Source organism: Mesoplodon mirus (genome assembly GCF_964341445.2).
Source record: "Mesoplodon mirus genome assembly, chromosome: 12".
In the NCBI taxonomy this organism is placed as follows: Eukaryota; Metazoa; Chordata; class Mammalia; order Artiodactyla; family Ziphiidae; genus Mesoplodon; species Mesoplodon mirus.
Genome location: NC_138988.1, coordinates 73421856 through 73446232, shown reverse-complemented (window position 1 = coordinate 73446232; position 24377 = coordinate 73421856). Strand labels below are relative to the sequence as shown.

At 46.4% G+C, this 24377-nt stretch overlaps 2 protein-coding genes across 7 annotated transcripts; one reads left to right on the top strand and one right to left on the bottom strand.

The window, feature by feature from the left end:
* Nucleotides 1-110: 110 nt before the first annotated feature.
* On the top strand, nt 111-6332 carry OARD1 (O-acyl-ADP-ribose deacylase 1). Of its 6 annotated transcripts, XM_082637618.1 has the most exons (7): nt 111-331; nt 849-1058; nt 1156-1235; nt 1588-1732; nt 2762-2820; nt 3843-3955; nt 5345-6332. In XM_082637618.1, exons 3-7 carry the CDS (start codon nt 1197-1199, stop codon nt 5445-5447), a joined length of 459 nt encoding a protein of 152 aa, XP_082493744.1. In that variant the 5' UTR covers nt 111-331; nt 849-1058; nt 1156-1196; the 3' UTR covers nt 5448-6332. The 6 variants fall into 6 exon arrangements, with proteins under 6 accessions (XP_082493744.1, XP_082493743.1, XP_082493746.1 ...); XM_082637617.1 differs by lacking the exon at nt 849-1058; XM_082637620.1 differs by lacking the exon at nt 849-1058 and having other exon boundaries at nt 111-396.
* Nucleotides 6333-7948: 1616 nt separating this feature from the next.
* Nucleotides 7949-19499, bottom strand: APOBEC2 (apolipoprotein B mRNA editing enzyme catalytic subunit 2; the record flags this gene model as incomplete). The annotated part of the gene is made up of 3 exons (XM_082638892.1): nt 7949-8364; nt 10759-11322; nt 19369-19499. The coding sequence occupies 2 exons, from the start codon at nt 19497-19499 to the stop codon at nt 10779-10781; spliced, it is 675 nt and encodes a 224-aa protein (XP_082495018.1). The 3' UTR covers nt 7949-8364; nt 10759-10778.
* Nucleotides 19500-24377: the final 4878 nt, after the last annotated feature.

Here is a 24377-nt window from a genome sequence, read left to right as displayed (position 1 = left end):
ACTGCTCAGGCGTCCCCTGAAGCCACGCCCACTTCCCTGATTGGATCACACCCCCGGCCGAAGGAATACGCAGGCGCCTTCTAGACACGCCAGACCCTTCAACCCTTCAACCTTCAAACACCGCCCTGAGCATAGTACCACGCAGGCGCTAACTAACTCCTTTGCCAACTGCCCTCCCCCGTCTATGGGGCCCCTGGAGACACGCTCCTGGGGCTAATGCGCAAGCGCCGTTCTACCCAACTCGCTGTCTCGTTACGCATGCCCGGGCGGCGGCGGGGTACTCTATGGAATTTACCACCGGAAGTTCGGCGGCCATCACCAAAGAGTGCAGGTTCGGCTAGCTAGCTAGAGGGGCTCGTTTCCGCCCCGCTCCCAGGTGGTGGGCGGCCATCTTACGTGCGTGCAATTAAGAGCTTTGGCGGGATTGGCTCCACATCTGGGCTCTTCTCCTGCTCCCCACCTACCAGAGCCCTTCCCCGCGGGGCGGGACCTCCTAACGGCCGACTCCTTTCCAGGTGAAGGGTAACCCCGGTACGTTGGGGCTTTGAACGAGCCTCCCCGCTCCCTACCACGGGACCCCGGGACAGGCCCCACGCCCTCGCTGATCCGCCCTAGGGTAGGAAACAGAGAATGGGAGGCTTCTCTAAACTTCTTCCCCCAGCTCCCCCCAAAAGATGGGGGTGAGCCTTCCTTGAGAGGCCGCCTTCCCTCTCCACCTGCCCCCGCCTCGGCAGTACACTCCCCCAGGCCTGTATACTCCCTAGTTGCGGCTTAACGGGACTGTGGCCAAGTCCCACCTTTTTGCTTCTGGGCCAAATCCAATGGGGAAATACTTTTGCATCTTGCAGGGAAAAGGAGACTGTCTTGAATCAGCCTTACTCGGCGCGGGCGCGGGGAAAGGAGGAGGCGGGTCCTAGGACCGCCTTTCTTCCGCTCCAGGAAAGCGCGAAATGCGAGCGGGGCCCGTCCGCCTCCGAAACCAGGCATTCTTTCTTTTTCTTGCTCCAGAAGAGTTTTGCATTACTTCCTAGAGGCGAACTTACTTTCAGCGATAAACGGTGGGGGGAAAATGTTCGTACGTGGGTGGTCAGGGCAGTCCGAACGTAATATATTCAGGTTGCCTAAGCATTTTTACTTCTTTTCCCCTTTTTATAGCTGAAGAAACACTTAAATTCTGGAAATAGCGACTCAGTATCATGGCTGGCAGCCCTAATGAAGATTCAGAAGGAAGCAGAGTGCGTAACAACTATTAATTTATTGGTGAACTGAAATTCAGAATAATTGAGGTCAAAAGCATAAACACTTTTTAATTAATAATTAAATAATTAATAATTGAATTGTCTTTCTCTCTCTCTCTCCTGCTGATTTACTTTAGAAAGGCTGATACAGTCCTAGGCAGAGACCACCCATCACTTTCTTTTGCGCATGCTTTAATTCGCTTTAGATAACACCTTAAATTAAATTCTGAGGATTTGTCTTTAAATGAAGGAGGGACGGAGGAGAAGTGGTGGTGGGCACAGTAAAGGAAAAGAAATAGCTTATTTTTCTGTCACTAATAAAACTTTTCTTTCCCTTTGCACATTTTAGATTACTTATATGAAAGGAGACCTTTTTGCATGCCCCCAAACAGACTCCTTAGCCCACTGTATCAGTGAGGACTGTCGAATGGGCGCTGGGATAGCTGTCCACTTCAAGAAGAAATTTGGAGGGGTGCAGGAACTGTTAAATCAACGTGAGTTTTGAAAACAGCTGAACTTATCTGCCCTGGCTAGAGCATCTTTTGATGCTCTCGTTATACTTAATTATTAAACAAGATATACATGCACAGATGGGGTTCCTAACTACTGAGTCCTTTTAACTCTGCAGATTAAGTGTTTCCTCTACAAAAATGGCCTCTAGTTTGGGTCCGTATCACACAAAACCTGAATTCTTGTAAAAGTTTTAAATTTCTTCCCCCTCTTTTATAAATCTTTCTTGATAATATTACTCCGTTTCTCTGAAACCTTTAATAACTCTGAAGTGCTTAGCAAAGTCCACAGATTTTAGCTTGGCATTCAAGATCCTCTGTTTACCCATATTGTGCTTATGCTTCAAAGAGTTTAGAACCTTTTCCTTACAGACTCCTCCCATCACTTTCTACCAGTGATTTTAAACCAGAGATGTGTATCAGAATCACACGTGGGCTTCTGAAACAGTTGCTCAGACCACAGTCCAGGCTTACTGAATCAAAGTTTCCACTGGTGATTCTAATCCCAGCCTTTAAAAAAGCAACTTCTTACTGCTTTGTATTATATTTATTTCTAAACATGACATGTTCTCCTGATTGAAAACTCTTTAATAATTAAGCACTTTTTAATACATCTATGTTCCCCTTAATGCTTAACACATTAGCTGTTTTTGTATGTAAAAGGATTATTATTAAACACACATTTGGCAAGTAAAAAGTGCTGTACATTCTAAAACATTTCACGGCAATAGACATTAAAGTTTTTTAGGTGAACAAGTAAGGGTATATTTGAAAATGCAGCAGGACCAAAGATGGGGTTTCAGGAAAACATGATTCAGAAAACATTAATAAGAAAGCTGGAAGTTAAGGAATACAGTATTTAGGAAGGCTGATAAGGATCAAAGTGTTCTTCAGGGTTGAAAATTAATTCTAGTTCTGAAGTAGACTCAAATTTATAAAGGTTTTTAAAAAATCTAAGAATGGAGATCAGTGTTTTGGTTTTCTTTTTTACTATTAAATAACTGTTTTTCTTAGAAAAAAAGTCTGGAGAAGTGGCTGTTCTGAAGAGAGATGGGCGATATATATATTACCTGGTAAGATGGGGCCAATTCTCAATAAGTTCTAAGGATTGGTAAACCAGTGGGCTGTACTGCATTTATGTTGATCACAATGTTTCATTCCAGACAACCAGAGATGTCAAAAAGCCGACCTCATGCCAACTCAGATCCAGAAGTGGTGGCTATTTGGTGCACTGGATTAGAAAGGAACATGAAGCTGCATCCCAGCTCCATGGGGAAGAGTAGTGATAGTCACCAAAGACCTGTGTTACGAGACTTGCAAACGTTAGGGATGCCTCCCATAGTTTAACTCCTTCCTAATCATAGTAAGATAGAGACAGTAAAGTCTCAAGAGGTAGATTGCCCAAAGGAGTTTTTCTCTGTCTTCCCTATCAAATGCAGTGCCAAGTAATACTCATCTCCTTTCCTGCCTGCTTCCTCAGTGTGGGATTCTTCCACTATCCAAATGGTCTTTGGCTTCAGAAAGAGTGCAGCTTCTTGGCGATGGTGCTGGATGACTTATAGCCAAGTCACTACAAGCCTGATTTGGACAGCACACTGAGTGGGGACATGTCCTAGCCTCTTTGAATGTCCTCAATGCTACTGTGACATCCAATCTTGTCTGGAATGCTACCAGTTTGTTCTTTTATAGGGAAATAAAAGGCAAGCACAAGTTTTAAATAAATAAACCTAACAGGAAATTTTTAGGTGTTACGGATTCTTCCTTGTTACAGATAGGCAGCTTATTTCGTGGAAGTGGCACAGAAACTTTCACCTACTTTGCTTAAAAACAGTAGACAATAGGCACACCTGCTAATCTGGTTTTCTTGGGAAAAGGAAAGATTATTATATGGCAGTGTCTGGGTTTCTCAGGCTCTATGTAGTGGATTCCTGAGGAGCTCCCGTAACTGGAAGGGACAGTATGACATTTGTCATCTAGACTATTCTATAAAAATATACTTAATATTTTAATTATCAGGATGTTGGGAGAATAGGATGACTTTTCTTTGGCTCTCATTTTGGACTAATGGAAATTTGAATTCGTTCTTTGTACTTAGATTACAAAGAAAAGGGCTTCACACAAGCCAACTTATGAAAACTTACAGAAGAGTTTAGAGGCCATGAAGTCCCATTGTCTGAAGAATGGAGTCACCGACCTCTCCATGCCAAGGCAAGGAAATCCAGGGCCCTAAATGAAGACTTGATTAGTGGGGTTTACTGTCTTACCCAAAGACAAGTGACTTAAAAGCTTAATGTAACCTAAAATACAGACTTAAAGGTGGAAAAATTTCAAAACATTTAAAAATCATCAGTAAACAAGTTGTTAGATCTTAGCCTAAGGCGTGCCCATCTTTTAGCCTGGGCTGAAAATCGGGATGATTAAACCACAGACCTGCCTCAGCCTACTTAGTAGGGAGGAACTGTTGTTCACAGACATTTGTTGAATTCTGGGCATCCTCTGCCTGAAGCTTGGCCTCTATTTCTGAAGCAATACAACTAAAGAACAAAGACTGAGTAATTGTGATTTCTCTCTGGGCCACTTCAGGTGTCCCAAACCTGTTAATTCTGTGTGAAGAAAGTTGTAAGTTATCACTGCTTTTGAAACCGCATGCTTGTTTGTGTTCAGTGTGGACAATAGCCAGAGGATAGGTCCCTTATGTAATGTCTTAGACCCTAGATATTGGGAACTTAAGGGACTGACGTTAGGGGTTCAATATCCCGTTTCCTTTTCAGGAAATAGGCTTGGGGTCCCTTCTTCTCTTCTTGTCAGACTAGTTTTGTCAGTGCTGAGCATGCATGCAGGTTTATTCCAAGGTCCAAGTTACTTATGAGTGTGGCTACATGGTCCCTTATCTTACGCTGGTCTTTAATATGTTCATCGCTTATGTACCAGGAACTTTTTTTTAATCACAATTTTTTCAGGTACTTAACCACATTTACAGAAAATTAGCAATTTTAAGCGTCTCCTTTTTCCCTAGGGATATTGAGGATCAGTTAAGTAACATCTTGGAAGAAAGGTGCCAGATAGTAAGAGTTTTGTGGGCCGATTGAGGTTTCTCACCAGAGTGCTGCAAAGATCTGAATTACAATCAGCTTGGCATTTCCCAACATTCCCTCTTGACTTCCTGTGTGCAGAGATCCTGTCCTTTGTCATTCTCCTTTTTATCTTCCTTAACATTTCATTATCATAAGCGTATTTTAAAAATACCAACCTTTTGCCATCCACCCACAGCTAGTTTTCATCAGTAGAAACAGAAGGATAAGTTCTTGCATCTCAGGGCAGTTATACATACATTTCTAAATGTAGCCTGAAGTAACTGGGAAGTGGTACTTCCCAGGCAAAAGAGAAGTGACAGCTGTTGGATGTTAGGGCTGTCTAGGAAACAGCCTTAGGTGACTCACAATAGGAGTTAACTTCCCAACTCCCACCATGGCTGCCTATAGGTGTGAGACCAGATGATATCTTAGGCTTTGGGTGGATGCAGCCTAGAGGAAGAGGGAAGGAGTGTTTTCCTAGATACCTTCATCACAACCAGTGGGGATGTTTTGTCTTTTTCAGGATTGGATGTGGTCTTGATCGTCTGCAATGGGAAAATGTATCTGCGATGATTGAGGAGGTCTTTGAGGCAACAGACATCAGAATTACTGTGTACACACTCTGAACAGATGAGCATTTTGGATATGTCTACCTTCTGTGTCATCTGGGCTTTAGGACTGAGCAAACTGACCTTAAAATGGTCAGAGGAAAGTTTCATGTGAATTAGTCTGTGTCACAGGCCAGACTTCGGTTGCTGTATTCTCATGATTGGACTGGGACTCTGGAGGAGGGATTGCTTGGGAAGTGTTGCTGGGAATTTTTTTTTTTTCCAGGAAGGTAAGGCGTAGATGGCCTGATACTAGGTGGGGAAGCCACATGTTGGGCCTATGACCCCTGTTTTGCTAGGGATGCTACTTGATTTGTTTGGGTTGCCACTAGGTGTCAGCATTGCTTCTACTTCTCTGCTGTTTAAGAGAAATTTCAGGAAGGATGAACATTTCAGTTAATTTTGCGTCATTTGTGCACTTACCGGGTATTATCCTTATGTCATAAAATTCATCCTAGGAGAGAATTATGGGTTCAGTTTTGTTTAAATTATGAGAAAGTTTTATGTTGTTAACAAGGAATTTGTGGTGACAAGAATGGAAAAATAAGTTCTTGGTGGGGGGCAGGCAGTGAGGTTCTGTGCACATGTCTGTGTTGCTCTGGACTTGGGTAATGTAGGATTCACCTGTAACTTAATCCGGAGGAGTCAGAGGGTCCAGTACGAAGAGCAGCAAGGTGAGAAATAAGACATCAGAATGGGCAAGAACTGTGGGTCAGCACACTGGAAAGGCAGGCTTTTAGAATCTCCCCGTGGTGAACTCCTGCTCTCTTTTGTCCACCACATAGGTTCTGTGATTGAACCTGTTTGAATTCAATCATGAAACAAATAAAATACTATGTGAAATATGTGGCAAAGTTCTTAGTGTGGAGTAATGACTCAATAAATCAATAGTTCTCAACAAAACCCGTATGAATCTCCTTAAAAAAAAAATAAAGGTCCACTTCCTCCAAAAAGAATTCTAATTTGGTAGGTGGGTGGGGGGCGGGGGAGAGTGGCCAGGTTTCTTTGTGTTTTTAAGCTCCGTAGGATTCTGATGTGTAGCCACCTGGGATCGAAAACAGTAAATATTAGTCCCCTTTTCTTCTAAGCTAAGAGAGCAGTGCTTTGTCCACTCTTGATTTCCATGGTGGAAGACTAAGGTTCATGGATTTAGCCAGTGGTTCAGTATCAGAGGTGTGGGGAAAACTAGGAGAGTATTTCAACCCTCTGCCCCCTTACTGTGGTGTTGAGTTCAAAGAGACAGACCTACTATTGATTTTCTCCCTAGAGTGAATTCTGGGTCTGTCATAGGACTTGCTGCTTTCCCAAGTGTAGAAGAACTGGATTTTAGAAGGGGCTTGTTAACACACCAGGAAAACACTGGTTAAATAGAATCTTTGCACCTTAACCTTGTGTTTTTACCGCATCTCAGCCTGAACGAGGTGGCAGTTTCAAAGAGTATCTCACTTCTTTTGTATCTGTACGTGTAACAGACAAGCTCTCCATGTTGTTGGGGGCAGGGGCAGTGCCAGGGGCAAGTTCACTGTCAAACTTTCAGACTAAGACTTTTCTTGGAGCTTTGTTTCTGTCCACATACACACAGTAAAACTGAAGGGGAAGAAAAGGGAGAGAATGTCTATACAAAACAAAACGAGAGTGGAGTGGTAAGGGGAAACTTAGAATTAAAGTATTTTGCCTAACTATGCAAATAAATCTTAACACTGGGTCGAAACATTGATTTTCTAGGCTGCTTCTACATTTTAAGGGATTAGGGTTAATTTTTTTCATGGAGTATGAGCCTCGTTCATCTTTCTTTAACAAAACCTAGTTTTGTGGAGGTCTGGCTGTGAGTGGAATTCAGCAGGGATGTGATAAAGTGCTTTGTCATTTGCAGATAGTCTTGGGGTCAAATTCCAATGGCTTACCACACTTGAAGCCTGGGGAAAGGAGGCATGGCCTGATAATCAGAATGGACACATTATTCCTGGAAACCTAGTTAGAGTCTGGGAAACACCCAGAAATTCACGTGTGAAATTTTGCTTCTACATAGGACTCAAACAAGCCTTTTAAGAAATGAGACTTTGGACACCATCCTACCGCTGCCACCAAGCACCACATACTGACTGTTCTTACATTATGTGTATCTGAACATTGAAATCCTGCTTGCCCTTTCCTCTTTAATCAAGGTGCTAATTGCCTATGAATTGGCACTTGGGATGTTTATATCCCTTAGAAACAGATTTCTTGTGCCTTTTGTTTTCATCCTCTGCCATACTCTTTGTCTTCAGAGGAGGGAAAAGATACTCATTTACAACTAATCTCAGAGTATTTCATGAAGGTCAAGACCAAGGTGTGAAGTCTGCATGGGAGAGTTAGTACATCCCGTGTTGCTTAGGCAAGTTCTGGTTTAAGCCTTCCTCCCACTTTATATATCGTCATGGCCGGGTTCATAGCCTGGGACATCCCTATTCCTGGGACTTGCTCACTGTCCATAATAACTTCTAAATGTCCAAGTTCCTTAAAAAACTTGGTCACAGAAAGACCACACCACCTCTTTTATTAATGTTGCTGTTTTTCTTAAAAAAAGATCCCAACTTAAGATGCATTTCTGGACATACTTCAAAGATCTGTGCAGACTTTGGGTCTGAGGCTCTTCGACCTAAGCAGCCCAACTGAGGGAATAATGCGGACCTTCAGCCCCACGGATGCCTGGTGCCCACGTATGGTTGCCGTTTCTCTCTTCGCAGCTCACTTTCCTCTTTCCCAAGAGCAGCCTTAGAGAGAGAGGCACAGCTTAAGTGATTTACAGCATAAGTGTATTTTGAGTCCTCGGAGGGCGTTGTGCAGTGGATTGGTTCGTGTCAAATGTTGTCCAGCTCCAAGTGGTATTGGGAAGTCAGGCATGTCCCAGATGGCCACACGTGTCATTGCTGTCTCTTGGTGGCAGCAGACAGACCTTAGTGAGAAAACAGAAAGCATGTTACTGAGAGCCCTGCTAGCCCTAAACAGTGAAGGGTTTTCTTTTTGAGTTAGGGTTTCTTCGTGCCCTCCCCAGCAAGTGCCTGAATTTCTCCACAGTCTCCTGTGATTTCCGGTTTACTCAGGACTGGATTTGTTTCATTCATGTTTTGGTGTGGTTCGCACAGAGAAAGCCCCAGAAGAGATCTGCTTTAAATGTTATCTTGAGTTAAATATATGGTTAAATCCTATTCTGTCATTTTTCAAAAAGACGGAATAAGAAATATGAGACAAATTTTCTTTAACAAATGCTCATTTCTTGAGAGTATTTTAATTAAGCAGAGTTCTTTGGGGCTTTTAGATGACAACTTGATTTCATACCAATTTTTTTTTTTAACTTGGTACATTTTAACCTTTCCCTTCAGGAATATGAGCAACTAAAATAGAGTACAGGGAAGCATGTTAATGGGTCCAGATAATACGGTTATGTACACTAATGGAAGGAGGCTTATAATGTGGAACATGTCCAATATTTTATTTAAAAATAATTTGACTTAGAAATGGACTTTTCCCTCAAACTGATTTATCTATTTTACTTGTTTATTTAGATTAGCAAAAGATATAACTCTCAGTTATCCAAAGTTAAAGGCTCTTTTTAATCCTTGAAATGCTTAATTTTTATAGGTTTAGCTATTTAATTATTTGACTTAATGGACAACACGCACACACATGCACACACACACATCCATCTCTGAGGTCTTGTTAGTTTGGCAGCTGGAAGAAGTGGCCTGTGACTCAAAGATGTTTAAGAAGAAAATACACTAGAGTTAAAATTAGGCTACCAGTCATCATTCTACAGAATCTATGTAGCGTTTATAATTACGAGTGACAGTCCCTATACTAATAAAATCTTTGAGGAATTTAAGTTAATTTTGTATTTTCAGAGGTCATCCATAGAAATCTGTTTGTATCACTACTCACCACCACTCAGAGTGGTCTTATTTTGTGTGAGCAAAGTACCATGTGGCATTACCTGACCATAGTCTCACTGAATTCAGTGAATGGGTCCTGCTTTTTGTAAGAAATGGCCAAAAACTGTGTCTTCATGGATTGGTGAACGCTCAGCTGGAGAATGATCAGGCACCCTGTGTGCATGTCTAATAGCAAACACCTGCCAACATCAAGCCCCGGAACACTTAACATTTCCAAAACGTGTCCATGAAGCAACATCTTCTCTTTAGACTATTACGAGTGAGAGACACCAAAAATAAGTTTAATATCTTCATGGAAGCATGCTTTCATGTTTTATTAATATGTGAGGTGTTCCAGAATTAAAGTTGGATAAGAGGGTGGTGAAGACCCTTTCTCTATTATGGGAAAACTGATGGGTAACTCAGGTCTTGTAAAGAGACTTAGTCATTGCACTTCTATGGGAGCAAACTAGATCAGATGAAATTCAAAAGGAGGTAGTAAAGGATCCTTTACCCTCTTTCCTGAGAGCAATCGTCCTGTTCTCTAAGAGTCTGGTTTACCCTCAGCAAGAGGCCAAATTGTCCTTAATCGTGTCCTAATTATTTGCTTAAATAGCTAATCTTTACTTCCAGTTCTATCACATCTTGATTATTTGTAGGAGGCTACTTCTGAGCTGCTGCCTAATTTACAAACATCTTTTTAACCCTTTAAACATTGCTGTATAGCAGAACTTGTTGCTATATTATCCTCTTTCCCGCATTCATCATTTTTCTGTGAGTTCTGATGAGGTCTTCTCAACATTAGGGAAATGTTCTTGCATTGTACATTCAAACAGCAATTATTGGTCTCCCTCAAAGCAGAACCATTTGTCTGAAAACATGAAAGCTTCTCTGGCCCCCAAAAAGTTGAATACAGATCCATTCGGGGACTTTCAAAAGTACCAAAAATGAAAAAAAAAAAAAAAAAAAAGCCCCTGTAGGAATGAAGAACCTGCATTAGAGAAAAATGGAATGGTAAGATTGCAAATGGGGTGGGGGCAGGGCGTCTAGAAGGTGTCCAGAGTTAGTAAGTCTGAACAGGTGGACATAGGGACATGCTTAGGGGACTGAAATATCTTTGCTGTTCAGTAACAGGTCCTTGCACCATCTAAATCTTACTATGAAAGTCATTCTGTCTCATCAAAGCTTCTGGATTCCTGTCACCCTTGAGCACTCCAAGTTATGGGGAAAATCAGTTTGATATAAAAGGGTAGGAGAGAAAAGGATTTAGGGAGAGGGATTTAGAAGAGAGAAAAGGAGGGATCTTCTAAGAATGTTTTTACAACCAACCAAAAACAGAGATGAAATCCTATCAAAGGAAAATCAAAGGGACCACTCATTCCACCTGACCTTCTACCCAAGTTAACAGTGAAAAGACTCACGTGAGGCTGAGCCCACTCGCCTACTTCAGGATGTCAGCCAACTTCTCTTCATAGTATAGGAAGTTCTCCTGAATGTCCTCCCAGGGCTCAAAGGCCTTGGATTCACCCTCTTCTTGCTCCACGAAATTCTGCCAGACGTACTCGAAGTCTTGGGGCTTCATGATGCGCAGTTTGCAGCCAGCCTCCTTCAGCTTCCTGAGAGCTGCCTGGATCTCAGGCTCCTCCCACATGAAGAGCCGCCCTACCAGGAGGAGCAGGCGCAGGTTCTTGGTCTTGTTGAGGGTCCTGACGATGCGGTCAGCGCAAGCTGCGCAGGGGCTGGAAGACACGTACCAGGTGACCAGGTAGCGCAGGGCTGGGTCGAAGGCTGGCATGATGGTGTTGAAGAAGGCTTCCTCCGCGTGGGCGGCGGCGTGCTCGTCCTCTAGGTATCCCCGCGAGGCCTGCAGTTGGCCTCCCTTGCTCTGCGCTTCAACCACATAGCAGAGGAAGGTCTTGTTCCGCCCGGAGCTGTACTCCACATTCCGGAACTGAAACTTAAAGAAGTTGGCAGGCAGCCGCTCCCTGTGGGTCAAGGAGGCAAAGGCCCAAGGGAAGGAGAGAGAATGATGAGTTCTTGTTCTAGGACTAGCATGGAGTGGATGGCTCTCCAAGATAAGTACCTCTGAGACACATCCACTCTCACTACCGAAACAGGACTTGCCTACGCTGACAGCAGTGACAAAAAAACACGAAGGAATTCAAATGTTTATCTAAAGGAGAGGAGAGAATTTGGAGTGAGGTGTGCATCCTGGACACCTCATTAACACAGGTCTCCAAACACTCCACCTTCACTCCCAGCACACCGCACACGCTCACATTTCTAAATCAGTGACTCTTTAACCTGGCCGTACATTAGAATCTGCTCGAGGAGCTACAAATGTCCATACCCAGGCCCCAAGCCAAGCCAATTAAATGAGAACATTTGGAGGAGGCCCAGGCATCAGCATTTTAAAAAAAGTACTCCAGGGCTTCCCTGGTGGCGCAGTGGTTGGGAGTCCGCCTGCCGATGCAGGGGACGCGGGTTCGTGCCCCGGTCTGGGAAGATCCCACATGCTGCGGAGCGGCTGGGCCCGTGAGCCATGGCCGCTGAGCCTGCACGTCCGGAGCCTGTGCTCTGCAACGGGAGAGGCCACAACAGTGAGAGGCCCGCGTACTGCAAGAAAACAAAAAACAAAAAGTGCTCCAGATGATTCTATGTGGCCAGGTTTGAAAAGCAGTGTTCAAATAGTAACTTTACAAAGTAGCAAGCCTGTAAAATATCTCATGACAGAGCAAGAACACTTCATGCTTTCATATGTCTCCTTGTCAGTCACGGATATTGCATCTTAGGTATGGGATGGCCTAAAACTTGCAGTCCCAGGCTCTCCCAAGGACTGTTTTTCTCAAGTCTGTCTTTTCCCTCAGGTGAAAGAAGGGTTGTCATGTAAGTGTCCAAGAATGTTTATCTTTGAGGCCAGACTACCTAAGGGTACCTTGATATGAACTAACTTGTATAGTATTGACACATTTCAAAACCATAAAAGACTTGGCCTCTGCCTTCCAGATGCTTGTAATCTAGCAGCTAAGTTATAGCTGGAAAGAAAAGATGTAAATAAGACAGCTGAGAACAGGAGGGGACCACTAAAAACGAAGAGGTAGAGTGGAGGACATGTGATGAAGGTTCTTGAGAGTTTAGCCTTGACTCAGGAGCCAATAGAGAATTGTTACAGGTTCCTGAGGAAAGAAAGGTATAATGAAAGTGAGGTCCATGGAGGAGTACCAGGGTGGCTTTAGGCAGAGAGAGTGAAGCTGGGGAAAAGCCTGAAAGCCCATTTGGTGTCTTAGAGCACCACACTTGGTAATGAATATGACCAAGGGGAGATGGATGATTAAGAAATGAATGCAGCATAAAAAGGCCAGGTGTTTTGAAAAGTTTAGTAGTAATAAGGGGAGAAAAAAGGAGAGGGCCTAAAGAAAGCATCAGAGGTGAAGATTGTTTTCATCTTTACGTGTATGTGCATGTTTTTCTAAAATAGGGAAGATTTGTGCAGGTTTGAAGTCCAAGGAGAATGAAGAGGCTGCAACAGGAGAGATTGAAAAGGTCAGAAGGAGAGGAGTGGATGAGTACCAACTGGAGAGGCTGAATGTTTTCTTTTAAAAAATGTAATCTCTGTGGTTGCCCCAGAACATACCCTATGGCAACCATTAACTCTGCTCTTGCTTCTCTACACCCCTTCCCTTCCCCCAGAGAGGTCACCCAACTCCCTGGGCTGCAGGGGGATCCCTGGTATCCCAGGGTCTTGGCTTCTTAGGGGTAGGTAGCAGGTGCCAAAGAGCTGAGGAAACTTGAGCTATTTTCCTGCAGTCCTTCCGTCCCCCATCACCAAATTTTCTCCAGCCAGCTTTCCGTGTCCCTTGCTGTGAGGTTAAGTTTCCACTGTGGAGATGGATGTGTTTGGGGACCCAGCCCTGGGATTCATTCAGGTACTATCTTTAGCTCCCTAAGTCCCTCTGTCCCTGGTTGAATGTGTTTATATTTACTTAACATTTGGGGAGGATGGACGGCCTGATGATTCCCCTGTCGGCTTTCAATCCCTGCTGGGAATTCACTTACACTGGGCTTTCCCCCATTAAACTCACCCCACCAGACCACTCCTGAACTCAGCCAGTTGCTAAATGATCCCTTCACTTCCTAGAGTGGCTTTTTTTTTTTCTCCCGAGAAGCATAGAGCTTACCTTTCTTGCTGAAACTGTTTTTGTTTGTTTGTTTTTTAATTGGAGTATAGTTGCTTTACAATGTTGTGTTAGTTTCTGCTGTACAGCGAAGTGAATTAGCTATATGTATACATATATCCCCTCTTTTTTGGATTTCCTTTCTTCAAGGCCTTTTGCCAGACCACTTCCCCAAGTCCAATCCAGAGCTACCTGTAGGATGGATTCTCAGGTAAAACTTTTGGAAGGATTCATGGCTGCTTGGTTGGCTTGGGGGCTTCAGCAATAGCTGCTTGTTGGTCCCTCAGGTTTCCTTCTGGAAACCCCAAAGTATTGCTCCAACTTTGCCAAGTACAGCCCAGCCGAGAGGACATGTGTGGCCCAGTGTGCAGTTGCAGGTTGGATGGATGGTCTACAACTGATGCTTCTCTCAGCCCATCCTCCTCTTCTTTAGGCAAGAGGAGAGGACCCAGAGAAACCGGAAACCCAAGGGAGAGGAAGAATGTTCACCTCTCTATAAATATCAGTTTCCAACCCCATGGGCCAAGAGCCCCATGGTCTACCCTGTCCCTCAGCAGGGCCTTCTGGACTAGGGACCTCAGGAACGGAAGTGCATTCAAGGGGCAAGGGAAAGTCACGGAAGGTCTTGGCTCCCAGTCTTTCCTTGGGCTTGCTCAGAGACTGAGCTTGCTTGGCTTCCCAGTGGGATTCTTGGTCTTCTAGAAGGAGCATAAAGGTTGAATGAGGTTCTTTGGGCTTCCCACAGACTGAAACAGCTCAGCCCTGGAGGGCTACCAGGAGAACAGAGGCAGTAGAGGTCTGAAATTTCTCCAGAGAGCTAGCCAACATGGCCATCTTGGGTTATATTATAGAATCACATAACACTATTATGCCCACTAGTGGAAGGAAGGAAATAGTGACAGTGATTTTGTAGATAATCACAAACATCTTTTATTTTCTAGTAGCATGATATGCCCAAGTACCACACTTACTTATATTATAGCCCATTGCTGTCAACTCTAGCAGATATTTTATGGCTAAAGTGTGTGTGTGTGTGTGTGTGTGTGTGTGTGTGTGTGTGTGTGTGTGTGTTGGAGTGGTGGTCAGGAGAGAGATGCTGATGGTAGATTCCTTCACCTGGACTCAGTCCCTTCTTCAAGCACAGAAACCAACAGCATGATTCCTACCCCCTCCTGCCAACTTCAGCACCTCTTTAGGCACCACTTCCTCATACTTTCTGCAGACAAGGCCATTCATACTTCATCTGCTTAGACCCTGGTTTCTGGGCATTGCAATTCTCTAGGCAGGAAGGGGAGAATCCTTATATCTAGAAAAAAGTGGGACAAAGGTCTGCTTGATGGAGGGAGAAGAGATGTGAGTCAATGTAATATATGTGTATATATATATATATATATATATATATATATATATATATGTATGTATGTATATATATATATATACACTCTCACTTTCACATTAAAAAACATTTGCATTTCCTAAGCATAAATCTAGAGAGTGAAAGGAAGCAACCTGGAGGGCAGTGGAACCTAGTCCAAGTTTAAACATTTGCCTCCAAATAATCCATGGAGTGGAAAATCTACTCACAGGTAATTGAGTGTTGACTCGTTTCCACTTTGCTCATGAGACCTTTCGTGACCTACTTGAAAGAGGCAGAATTGCCAGTTTCAGTTTCCTTTTCCTTTTTTCAGACCACTTTTCAAAGAAGATGCTAGGAGTGGGCATCCTCAGAAGGAGGATTGTAGGAAGCAGAGAGTTCTAACAGCCGGACTTCCTAGAGCTAAGAAGGGGTTTGAGGAACTTCTGGCTCCTGACTGGCAGTTCTGGACGGGATTCCCAAAGCCCTGGGCCCGCCCTGTTTCCCGGGGAAACACCATCTCTGCACATGAGATTCTGCCTTCCCCCAACCCTCAGTGGAGGCCAGGGTGGCCAGAGTCAGTGGCCGTCTTCTGTTCTTTATAGAACAAACTTTCCCAGGCTGCTCCAGACTCCAGGTGAGGGGCGAGGGGCCATGGCATTAACAGTGGTGTCGAAGGCCCCTCACTCTTTGCCTGGCCCTTCTCTGAACCCTGCTTCTTCTCTCTATTCCTCACATGGGTGGAGTAAACTACTGGGGGCTAGAGAAGTGGTTAGAAGGAGACTCATCGCCTGTGCCATTTATCTCTATTCTAGAATAATCCCTTTGATAGCAGGTTCAGCTTATGTAAAATCATACACAACATAACTAGAGATGAAGACAAACACACAGCAAGGGGAGCTGCCAGGCAGAGCTGCAGCTGGGGTGGAGACATGGGGAGCCAACCCATTCCGGTGCCCCAGAGCTTCCCTCAAGCATGCTGAGTTCAGAGGCAGGCATGATCCAGTGGAATTCTCTTGTGAGCCTAGCGCTGCTGGATCTTCGTATATATATCCTGAACTTCTCTCCTCAAGAAGACCTCCCCCCAATTAATTCCCTACCCGAATGTCTGGCAGAGAGCCTACCACACAATAGGTGCTCAATCATGAGTTCACTTACTGATTCAGCAAATGCTTATTGAGTACCAGTTAGGAGCTGGGTACCATTCTTGGTGCTAGAGAGAAAGCACCTAAAAGGCAGAGTCCCCCTCCTCATGGAGGTTAAGTACTTCTGGGGGAAACAGGTAGTAAACAAATGACTCCTATTCAGAAAATATTTGTTGAATATAAAAGACTCTTTTTTATGGCCTTTTAATTTATTTATTTATTAATTTATTTATTTATTTTCTTTTTTTGCGGGACGCGGGCCTCTCACTGTTGTGGCCTCTCCCATTGTGGAGCACAGGCTGCAGACATGCAGGCTCAGCGGCCATGGCTCATGGGCCCAGCCGCTCCGCGGCATGTGGGATCTTCCCGGACTGGGGCACGAACCCACGTCCCCCGCGTCAGCAGGCGGACTCTCAACCACTGCGCCACCAGGGAAGCCCTATGGCCTTTTTAGATGCACTTGCATCACTATCAGACAGTCTGGGGGTTCACACCCTACTCCATCCACTAGCTTTGGACAAATTATTTCTCCCTCTGAGGATTGGTTTCCTCATCTGAAAGATAGGTTGAGTAATCCAACCTCTCAGATTTTGGACAGCAGTCGACACTCGAGAAATTAAACCTGGTACCGATGGATGGTACCTTCTCCAGGCCTCAGATCTTACCCCTTAAGCACATCCCTCCTCTGCTCTCCTTCTCCTGTTCAGAGGGTTCTCTCTTTCAGTGCTGTGCTGGTTTAACACCCAGCTCTCTGAAAGAAATTTTTTTTAAAGGCACTGATTTCTAACATTTGCTGATTCCTGTAAACACACCCATTATGGAGATTTCAGGAAACCAACAGGATTTAGTGAACACAGATTTGGTAAGAGATGCACCCGATTGACTCTCAGCCAAGAGGCGTGAGCGGGCGTGGGCACACTGCCACAGTTATAGACCTTTCTCTAGCACTTTCTACCCCATTATTTTTAATGTTCTTAGGTCTGCTTTCTATTTTTTTTTTTTTTTTTGGCCATGCCACGAGGCTTGCGGGATCTTAGTTCCCCGACTGGGGTTTGAACCTGGGCCCTCGGCAGTGAAAGCTCCAAGTCCTAACCATTAGACTGCAAGGGAATTCCCTTAGATCTGCTTTCTATCCCGAGTGCCCTATTCAAGCCAGAATCACGATAAGTGGGCATGTCTCTCCTTATTCCTACCCGGTACTCCCTCCTCCCCTCAGACTGTTTCCTGGAAAACCATCTGCGGTTCTGGTCTAGGGCCCTGTTCTAAGGGTCAGTGTGGCTAGACCTCTCCTCCGTGGGAGTCTAGGCTCTGCTGGTCCTTTGACTCCAGGTCGCCTGGAGAGCGAAAGAGAGGAAAGCTGTTCCCTCTTCCTGTCCCCGCACAGACACAGCCACACCTCTAGGCTATTTTAAGCTGTCTGTTTACTTGGAGGGGCCTAGGAGACAGATCTCCACAGCTGTTCCTCGTGGCTGGGAAACACGAAGGCCTCCACCTCCCTCCTGAACTACTCTCAGAGCGCCCAGAAAGCTGCCCTACTGTGCCTTTTTTTTCTGAGCCTGGGGTCAGGGAAGCCTCTGAGCCTCACCATCTCGAGGATGGAGAGAGGTGGAGCTCTGTTTGGGAGACCAGTGGAAAGGATGCTGGGTGGAGTCAGAAAACTTGCCACTTATTGGTTCTGTGGTCTTGGAGCAGTGACTGGATCTCCCCTACTCTCAGCTTCCCCATCTGCAGAGCGGCAATGATATAGCTCCTCTCCTGGCCTTGTGCCAAGGCTTGAATGCACTCAGGCCTTTGGAAGTGTGCTGAGATTATAAAGCTCCAGACACATGAAAGTGACATCAGAGGATTTAAGCTTTCAAAACCAACCACCCTGAGACCTCAAAGCATGTTCAATTCAACAAACATACTCTAATTCTGCTCTGAAGCAACCCTGCCCCTGTGCCGGGGAGATCACAAGATCACAGCACTGCCCAGAGTGGGTGTGCACGTGCCCGTGTGTGTGTGTGTGTGTATGTGACCAAGGCCAGCATGGACCAGCATGTTTAAGTGTTAGAAAAAGGATCTCCTTCCACAGAGAGCCACTGGAATCAAGGATTCTCCTGTGCTGGTGGTCCTAGGCTCTCCCTGTGAATGTATTAATCTGTGCCCCATTGCTCCTTTAATCCTGGGTTGAAGGTGACATTACTTGGTTGGCCATGGGCGAGTGCAAGTTCCGGGGCTCTTTCCTGAAGCCTTGCCTCAGGAACTAGGATGCATTTCCCTCAGGTTCTCTTAGAAATAGGAAAATATCTGAGTTGGAAGGGACCTTGGGAATCAACTAGCATAACTTCCTCATGTTACAAATGAAAACACTGCAGCCAGGACTGGAAAAGCACTTGCTCAGCTCCAAACAGCAAGTCCAAATTGCCTCCCAGGGCCCCTCCTGCCCCTTGAAGGCATCAGGCCTCCGTTCTTCCTGAAGTTTCTCTTCCTGTGGCCCTTCGTCTGCTGTGGGCATTGTTGGAGACTCCCGTGAAGGAATCCTAGTGGCCCCAAGTACTCCCTTCTTATTCTTTGATTAGGAACTTAGCAGAATCTTCTGCCAAAGGGACAGAGAGGGAAGAGGAGGAAGACAGCTTGGTTTTATTCCTGGAAGTGGCATAATCTGGAGAAGACAGGGGGACCCTGTGTGCAGCCCCCTCTTTGGAGCCTCAACACTCTTTGCTCTAGATCCTGCTTCCTCCAGCCTGTGGCTGACGGTGTTGGAACCCCTCCTCTGCCCAGAAGCTCTGGGCCTGGCCTGTAACTTCTCTGTTTCCCTGGGGGGCGGATGTAGGCAGCCCCTGGGGAGACTCAGAAATGATTCAGCAAGCAAAAAAAAAAAAAAAAAAAAAAAAAAATCGCTTCTCAGTCTAGCTTGGGAAAGGATGGATCTGTCTTTCTTGTCTTAGGATCTTCTAAAGAAAGTGAGAGACATACAGGTAGAGGAGAGGCCCACTCAGAAGCAGAGACAGACGCTGAGGGAGGGGCTACTTTGGGACCATATTGAAATGTACCGGTGGCATCCCATGTTTTTACCAAATTCCCTGGGACTAAACAACCTCTACCCAGAGAGGCAAGTGATGCCTCAGGGGTAGTTTCCTCCTCTGGGCCCTGGCCTCCACGGAGTTCCCCCACCTCCCCTGACTGGAGGTGTCTGAGAAGCCAAGAGAGATTTGCTGCTGCATCCCCTGCAGCCCCTGCTGTGCACACCTGTGCACTCTCATGGCTGCAGCATGGTGACCCCAATTCCTACTGTTACCATCCTAAGTCCCCCCAGCCTGTCCCCAGCCGGTGCTCTTCTAGGGAGGAGGAGCCCAGTCCACACCCAGCTCTCACCCTGTGACAATCTCAAAGGGCGGCAGCTCCACCAGTTCTGTCAGCTTCTTGGGGTCCTCCAGGTTCTCCAGATCCTCGCCATCCTGCGAGGTAGGCGCCGCGGCCGCAGCGGTCTCTTCTTTCTGGGCCATGGAGGGGCTGAGGCTTGGGAGTCTCTGAGAGAGAGGAGAGCCGGAGGGTCTGGGCCAAAGCCTGGCGGCAGAGTCCCAAGCAGCTGTCAGCAGCTAAATCTGCCTGGGGGTGACAGGAAAAGGATCTGGCAGTCCAGGAGTGTGCTCACCCGCTGGCCCACAGGCTTTATAACCAGAGGCCCCTCCCCCAGGCTCTCTCGCTCTGTCTTTTTTTAATTGAGTGACGGCGGGTGCCGGGATGGGGGGAATGGAAAATCTGGCCATCGGTATCCCCTATTTATCAGAAACAGACAGGAAGCTGGCAGGTGGGGATGGCTTGGCCTGCTCTCCCTCCCCACACCAGGTCACACATGTATTCCTATTCTCTTTCTTCTCCCCCTCCCTCACTATGTATCCTTCACCTTTCTTTCCCACCCAGCTCGCCTGGGGAGATTGTGGAAGGGACCTAGGGTGGGTGTGTTTTCGGAGGGAAGCTCTCTCAGAGGTTTAAGCAGGACAAGGCTTGTGTTGAACGGGGCATTTGCAAAGAGACCCAGGCCAGCTTGGTTGGGGAGACTTGGGTTCAGGGAAAGAGGGTCCTGAGACAGGGGGCGATGAGTAGTGCAAATTGGGAAAGAAACTGTGAGTTGTTACTCAAAGGGAATGGATGCTGATTTACCTGTTATGATGCATAAGCAATGTCACATCGACGGGGAGCCTCCAGAAGTAACACTATTGCCATTTACTAAGCTTAGTTTTGGAAATAGGCCAGGCAGTGAGTTTAGTGTTTTTTATGTGAAATTGGACTTAATGCTCTCAATAGTCCTGGGAGGCATTGTGGATTATCCCACGTTACACATGAGGAAACTAAGATGCACAGAAGGGTTAAGGGCCTTTTTTACGGTCATAAGCCCCAAAATGGCAGGGCCAGGATTAAAACCAGGCCTTTACACTCCTGAGGCCAAACGTCCAACTGCCATGTATGTTCCCTCTCAGTTGGTCCTTTATTCATTTAACAAATATTTATTGAGCATCTACTATATGCCAGGGGCTGTTTCAGGTACTGGGGTATGGCAAAGAACAAAACAAATGAAAATCCTTGCCCTCACGGAGCTTGAGGGGGTTGAATAATATACAGGATAAGTAATATATATGGTCCATTTGGTGGTGCTAAGGAGAAAAGGCAGGGAAGGGGTCAGAGTGACATGTTTTTATAGGGTGGCCAGAGAAGAACTTTGAAAAAGGAAATGATTGAGAAAAGATCTGAAGAAGGTGAAGGAAATAGTCATAGGGTCATCTAAGGGGAAAATGTTCCAAGGAGGGGAAAAGCAGGTGCAAAGGTCCTGAGGTGGGAGCTTTCCTGGTGTGTTTGAGGAACAAGTAAGGACATACACATGGCTGGAGAGTCCTAGGAGATGAGGTCAGAGAGATAAAGGCTAAGTAGGCTGGGGCCTTAGGGGCTGTTATAAGGGCCTTGGCTTTTTCTCTGAGTGAGATAGGAAGCCATTATCTTTGAAAAGATGGGACACATGGTCCGACATATTTTTGTAGGATCACCCAGGCTGCTTTGTTGAGAACAGAGCAAAGGTGAGAAAGAGCAGAAGCAGAAGGACTGGTTTTAAGACTATTAAAACTAATGAGAGATGAGTGGGGCCCCTGGAATAATCCCTGAGCTGGGACAGCATCGGGAGGGGCTGGATGATTTTTGCAGTTGACACGGTGGGTGCTTAGCCAGGGCCATGGGTTTTCATGTCTGGGGCAGTGCAAACATTCTAGGACATTCTCAGGGCAACAGAAGTGTGGGTCAGAGTCACCTAGATGTTGAAAGTGAGGAACCTAAGAACGCTGGGGACCTGATCTGAACACAGCTCCCAGTGCAGGTGGGTGGTGGGAATGAGAAGGTAGGGGACCCCTTCCATGGTCGGGGTACAGGATAGGAGTTAGGATGATTTGGAGGATTTGGGGCTCTCCCCTCCAGAGAGTTCTGAGCAGCATTGCGTCCTATGAGTAAGATGTCCAAGCATTTTGATTTGCCCAGGATAATCATAGTTTATATCTGTTGTCCAGGCATAATTGCTACTGCCTTCTCTTTCACTCTCAAAGTGCCCCAGTATAGACGAACTATATGGTCACCCTACCTATTAGGCTTATTACTAAAAGCATTCTTATCCAGAAGTTATTATTATTATCATTTTTTTGCGGTACGCAGGCCTCTCACTGTTGTGGCCTCTCCCGTTGTGGAGCACAGGCTCCGGACGCGCAGGCTCAGCGGCCATGGCTCACGGGCCCAGCTGCTCCGCGGCATGTGGGATCTTCCCGGACCGGGGCACGAACCCGTGTCCCCTGCATCGGCAGGCGGACTCTCAACCACTGCGCCACCAGGGAAGCCCCAGAAGTTATTTTTTTTTATTCAGTCATTTTTCCAGGGATGTAAAGCGCAGGGTAGCGGTAGTAGTGCCTGGGTCCACAAAAGGCAATGATAAGTGACAAATAGCAAACACACACATTATTATTATCATCACACAAACATACAACATTTAAATGCAAAGAGTTTACTTCGTTCTTTTATTTTATCAACATTTATCTAGGGCTCCTACATGCCAGGCACTACTGTAGTAAATGCCAAGAATCCAGAGAGGAATAAGGCACTGCCTCACCAGGAGCAGCTCCCAGTTTTTATAGCATTTGGGGTCATTCAGGCACTCAGGCTCTCATTATAGCCTTTGGTCCTCATGCCAGTCTCACGCGGGTGTGTATTATTGTGTTCATTTTGCAGGTCAGGGCCCTGCAGCTCAGAAAGGTGATTTGTGTGAGATCACACAAAGATTTAAGTTCAGGTCTTCTGAGCCTACATTCTTATTTCTAGGGCTGCACCCAGCTAGTTCTGATGAATACATCTTTAAAGCATTCCGGTCGCAGCTACAGTGATGTGCTTGGATTGATTAAGGAAGAGTAAAATGTCTTGCAGGGAGGAAAGTGGGGAGAAGGGATCCTTTCAGCTCACTGTTCCCTTGTGGGGAAGACTTCCTCCCTGAGGATAGGTTCTTATATTTTGGCTGTAGTGTATACCCTGGATTGGGAGTAAAAAAAAAAAAAAAAATCCGTGTTCATATCCACATCTCAATCCTTGATTCACTGTGTGATCTTGGCCAAATCACTTAGCCTCTCTGGGTGGGCCTCAGTGTTCCCACCTGCGATGCAGGCTGAGTGATTGCTCTCCATTCCAGGATGGTAAAGGGATGAAAATGAGGAAGCAGGGCTGGCTCCTGAAGACCTGCAGGGTGGAGATGAACAGTGTAGAAATTTTCTGACTCTGAGTGATGTTGGGAGATGGTCCCCAAGCTGGTCCTCGCTGAAGGTGTGACCCCTCACTCCTACCACATCCCTACACTTTTACCTTTGACATTTGGGAGAGTGCCCTGGATGCTCCCTGGACTGAAGACTGACAGTTTCCTTTTCCACTGCTCCTTTCCAGCCCTCCTTCCCTGGAGGCCCTCTGACTCACTCTGGCTATTTATGGCACCTTCTGGGGGCACACATTCCTGCCTGGTCCGTGGCTCTCCTTTCCAAGTCAGTCCAGTCTCCCCTGCTGGGCCCAGAGCGCAGTAGCTAATCTGGGGGATCAGGTGCCAGGAGCCGGATTCCTGCTCCTGCAGCTGCCACTATACTCTTTTTAGTGCAGGCATTCCCCAACCCCCCGTGTTAACACTGCTGTGTACGTTTCTATCAATACACCCCTTTTGTAGAAGAGGAAACTAGGAAATAAGGTATCTATTTATTTCAGTAGGGTCAGTGGAGTGCCGGGATTTGAACCCAAGTCTGTCAGCCTCCGAGTTCCATGCTTTTCCCACTGGGTTATGCTGCCTGGAATTCAGTAACATGAGAGCTGACACGGGCCCATCCCTCCCTGGGGCTTGACGTGGCTCTAAGCAGGTCACGTAAATGAACTCACTTACTCCTCATAGGGATGTCGGGGTAGGTACTATTATTATCCTCATTTTATTGGTGGAGAAATTGAGATCAGAGAGGTTAAGTGACTTGCCCCCAAAGTCACACAGCTAGTGAGAGCAGAGCTTTGTGCTTCCAGAGTCTTAATTCCTTTACCAATGAGTCCCTACTGCTACCAGGACCCCTGAGGCCAGGCTCTGAGGGAGGAGGGGCAAGAAGGGGACAGGGGCAGAAGGAGTTCTTGCAGGGAGATTGGGCTCTGGAAGGAGTTAGTATATGAGGTGTGTGTGCGTGTGTGTGTGTATGTGTGTGTGTGTGTGTGTGTGTGTAGGGGGTATAGGTATAGAGACACCAGACAGCGGGTGAGTGGGGATGGAAACCCAAAAGGGAATTCTCCCAATCTGTCTCTGTAGCCCCCAGCCCCTCTCTGTGTCTGGGAGGAGCTGGGTTAGGCCCAGGGTAGGCTGCGGCCTGCCCCATTTCCCATGGTCATTTCAGAAAATATTCCAAGGTTCTAGGAGGTGGCTGAGAGGAGGAGACAGGGTCAGGCACGGCTATTCCTTGGGTCTCAGCGGGCTGCCGAGCTGCCGTCACTGGGAAGGGAGTAGAGAGGCCGGGGTGGGGTGGTGGGCTGGAGGAAAAGAGCAGCCTCACCAGGGGAAGGTTTACATTCTCACTCTGCGAAGGAAGATACCTTGGGAGCCCGTTGACAGAGTGGGTGCTTTATGTGCAGGGACAGCTGGGACCGCAACAATGCATTGCCCCAGAGACCCAGCCCTGGCGTGCCCGCCCCTCGGTCACTACCAAGACGAGGTACACAAACAACGGGCCACGGGCACCAGGCACCACCCTGGCGGGCAGGAGCCTGCCCCTGCTAGCAACCGCTCTGTTGACATAAACACAGGGGTGTCCAAGAGCCTTGGCAGGGTGTGGGATGGGGGCCAAGGGTCT

Coding starts and splice junctions, on each gene's coding strand:
- OARD1 (XM_082637617.1), top strand. CDS start 1,197: ATGGCTGGCAGCCCTAATGAAGATTCAGAAGGAAGCAGA. Junction 1,236..1,587: donor AAGATTCAGAAGGAAGCAGA/GTGCGTAACAAC, acceptor TGCACATTTTAG/ATTACTTATATGAAAGGAGA. Junction 1,733..2,761: donor GCAGGAACTGTTAAATCAAC/GTGAGTTTTGAA, acceptor TGTTTTTCTTAG/AAAAAAAGTCTGGAGAAGTG.